At 47.3% G+C, this 3,506-nt stretch overlaps 1 protein-coding gene across 1 annotated transcript; it reads left to right on the plus strand.

Annotated features, from left to right (window-relative positions):
• Positions 1-1,104: 1,104 nt before the first annotated feature.
• On the plus strand, positions 1,105-3,031 carry MAA_09607 (Amino acid/polyamine transporter I; the record flags this gene model as incomplete). Its single annotated transcript, XM_007827605.1, has 7 exons — positions 1,105-1,284; positions 1,361-1,409; positions 1,471-1,937; positions 1,991-2,064; positions 2,125-2,242; positions 2,296-2,926; positions 2,982-3,031. 7 exons carry the CDS (start codon positions 1,105-1,107, stop codon positions 3,029-3,031), a joined length of 1,569 nt encoding a protein of 522 aa, XP_007825796.1.
• Positions 3,032-3,506: the final 475 nt, after the last annotated feature.

Consider the following 3,506-nt stretch of genomic DNA (forward strand, 5'->3'; position numbering starts at 1 on the left):
TAATATTTAATTACTTAAATTAACTGCTCTAATAGCTCTGCTAATATAAACTATAACTAGTTTATCCCTTGGGAACCTAGCGTTACACGTCGAAGACTCCTATTGGACCTTCCGTGCAACAGTCGTTACACCGCCCACATCGCGATGCCCTTAATCGGCCACAACTAAAACGCGAAAATAAATGAATATCGCGTATTCCACACGATTATATTAAAATTACATGTAAAGGCGTGGCAGACGGAATGTATGTGTATTAAGGTTTAGCGCAATGTGGGCTACAGCGCTCATGCATACAGCTCCCAATAGATGTACTCATATACATTGTCGTATATCTTGCCCTGCAACCTTTCAACATCGATCAATCCAGGGAAAAGGCAAATGTGTCTCGTCAGTCGAACTGATGGCTCTATCCTAGATAAATATTACATGTATTTTTCGTGAACTGCCTACAACAGTACTTTAGCAGAAGGCACCACTTTCTGTTAGTACACGGCCCTATTGCAATAAACCACTGCTTTCCTTTTACGGATCGATTAGCCGTTATCACACACATCCCATCAGACCAAGGCTACAGGGCATGTAACGGCGGATATGGTAACAGTTGGTGTGGGGTTAGGCCACAGCTCTCAGCCCGCCAGCCGATTGTGTCGGCGCTAGAACGTTTGTGGGAAAAACACCCTGCAGATAGCAAAAGCCACGAGGGGGGGACGAGATAAGACAAGCCACGTCCTCCGATGTAGCATGAGATCATTATAAGTCCCCGCAGTGCAATAGCTACCTGGTGCATGTAGCCCCTGTACGGCGAAGAGTAGGCAGACGGTAGACAAGACTATCATCAATCCATCAGTGGCCAGCCACCGGCTAATCTGCACGGGTAGGACATCTCTCATACTTGTGGTAATGACGCTGGGTTATGAATGAGTGAGAAGCCCCAGTACTTTGACTTTGGCTGGCAATGCTCACAGCAGCTACCTACCCGTTCAAAGCTGACGGCAATTATTGTCTGAAGCGACGCCCTTTATAGGACTACTGTCTGCCTGAAACGTCTTCGCTAAACATTAAAGCCTACTCGATCGACCTTTCTCATTTCCTCGGTGATTCGGAATGGCTGTCTCGACGTATAAAATAGAGTCCGCAGATGACAATCTTGTCGGAAAGCGCGAGCTTGCTTCGACCGGCCATACTAATGATATAGACGACCTCAATGCGCTCGGCTACAAGGCCGAGCTGCAGCGCAACCGGTCCATGTTTACATTGCTCTTCCAGTCCCTCGCCGTGGCAGCTGTAAGTCTCCTTTTACGTATCTATTCTGGCCGCCGAGGTACACATGGCTTGGTTCTTTAATAGTTGACCAACTTAGATTCCGTACGGCTTTGGTTCGACACTTATAAATGCCGTCTACGGTGGTGGTCAGTTGAGTCGCATACATCACGTCCGCTTTGTCACTTTAGTAATTAATTTCTTCCCCAGGACAACTGGCCATATTCCTCACCTGGATCGTAGTCTGCCTTCTCGATGAATGCATCGCTATCTCCCTGGCAGAGCTTGCGGCGAAATACCCCACGTCTGCCGGACCGTATTACTGGTCCTTCCAAATCGCCGGACCGCGATACCGAACCCTCCTTTCATTTATAACGGGTTGGACTTGGCTGATTGGTAACTGGAGCATAACGCTCTCTGTCAACTTTGGCTTCGCGTCTCTGCTGGCAGCCACTGTGAATATCTACCACCCCGACTACGTATGGCAGCCGTGGAAACTGGTCATGATTTGTTATGGGCTATGCCTTGTTACCTTTGTCATCGTCGCATTTGGAAACAAGTTTCTGCCGACGGTCGATACATTTTGCGCGGCATTCACCGCCCTCACCATTATTGTCGCCTGTATATGGCTTTCGGTAAGAGCCAAAGATGGCCGGCATTCTGTATCATACACACTGGTACGTCCAACACTCTTCGGCCAAGGTGTATGCATTAACATGTCATGATTTAGGGACACTACGATGACACATTATCTGGCTGGGGTGGGTTCTCTTTTTTTATAGGGGCTTTACCACCATCGTACACGTGAGCGAGATCTACAGTCGTTCATTTCATAACTTCTTGTTTGAGCTAACATGGAATCAGATTCTCTGCGATTGGAATGATTACTTCCATGGCCGAAGAGTGCGGGGACGCGACTATAAAGCTTCCCCGAGCCCTTGCACTGGCCGTGCCAGTTGGATGTATTGCAGGGCTATTCTTTGTAAGTGCCCGCACCAGAGACTGTAATTGAGCATCTGATTAATAATCTTGTAGGTAATTCCGATCTGTGCAACACTCCCGGACTTGCAAGACATATTAACTGCGCCGCTCGGCCAGGCCATCCCGTACATCTTCCTCCGTGTCCTGGGTAGCGAAGGCGGAGCACTAGCTTTGACTGCGCTGATTCTCGTAATCACCGTACTCTGTTCCATATCGATCACTGTTGCCGCCTCAAGATGCACCTGGGCATTTGCACGCGACAACGCTATTCCGCTGGCCGGCGTTTGGTCCAAAGTCAATGATCAGCACGGCACACCGATTTGGGCGTTGACCCTCACAACCTTGGTCCAGATGCTTCTCAGTCTGATATATTTGGGGTCGAGCTCTGCGTTTAATGCTTTTGTATCCGTTGGGGTAGTTGCACTTGCCGTATCATACGGTTTCCCAATTGCCCTGTCTATGCTTTCGCGCCGAGTGGGCGTGAACACGGCACCGTGGAGTTTCGGAGGCAAATTCGGCTGGGTCATCAACATCCTTGCACTCGGCTGGATCTCATTCGAACTCGTCTTGTTCTCCATGCCTCCGGCGATTCCGGTGAGTCCATCGACGATGAACTATGCCATTGTCGTGTTTATTGGCTTCATGATCATAAGTGCTGTGTGGTATCGTATTCATGCTCGACACGGTAAGTACTACGCATAAATAGTTCAAACGTGTGCCATTGCTAACTTGTGAAATAGTGTATAAAGGCCCTCCGAGTTCTGATGGTTTAACTGCCAAGGCTCAGTGATGGAGGTGACTTGCCAGTAAGTTGTGGTCGGCACAGGAGCCGGTGTAGCTGGGTCGTCGTCAATCATTTATATATAGTTCCATCGGCGTTATCATTGTACAACGATTTACTTGCTTTTATTTCTTTTGGAATTTAATCTACTTGTATAGCTTTTGCCTAAAAGGTGCCACATATCAATTAACCTTACAACTACAGACTGTGTGTAGGCCTATTGGGCGGATAGACGGCAGCCAAGCCAGTGTCTGGTAGCATCCAAATTGCTGGACTTTGCAAGACACCTAACCTTACCGCGCCATAAAGCTGTAGTCTAGATAGCCTCCTCTTCCCTCCTCCTTAAGGCATAACTACGTTATTACTAGCACTTTAGATTCGCCCCGTAATACAAATTATGTTTTCTATTATTTAGCTGAAAGTTAACTTTATATTATTCTATAAGTTTTCTTAATATAAAAGTTTAATATAATAAGTTTCTTAA

Source organism: Metarhizium robertsii (genome assembly GCF_000187425.2).
Source record: "Metarhizium robertsii ARSEF 23 chromosome Unknown MAA_Scf_9, whole genome shotgun sequence".
NCBI lineage: Eukaryota > Fungi > Ascomycota > Sordariomycetes > Hypocreales > Clavicipitaceae > Metarhizium > Metarhizium robertsii.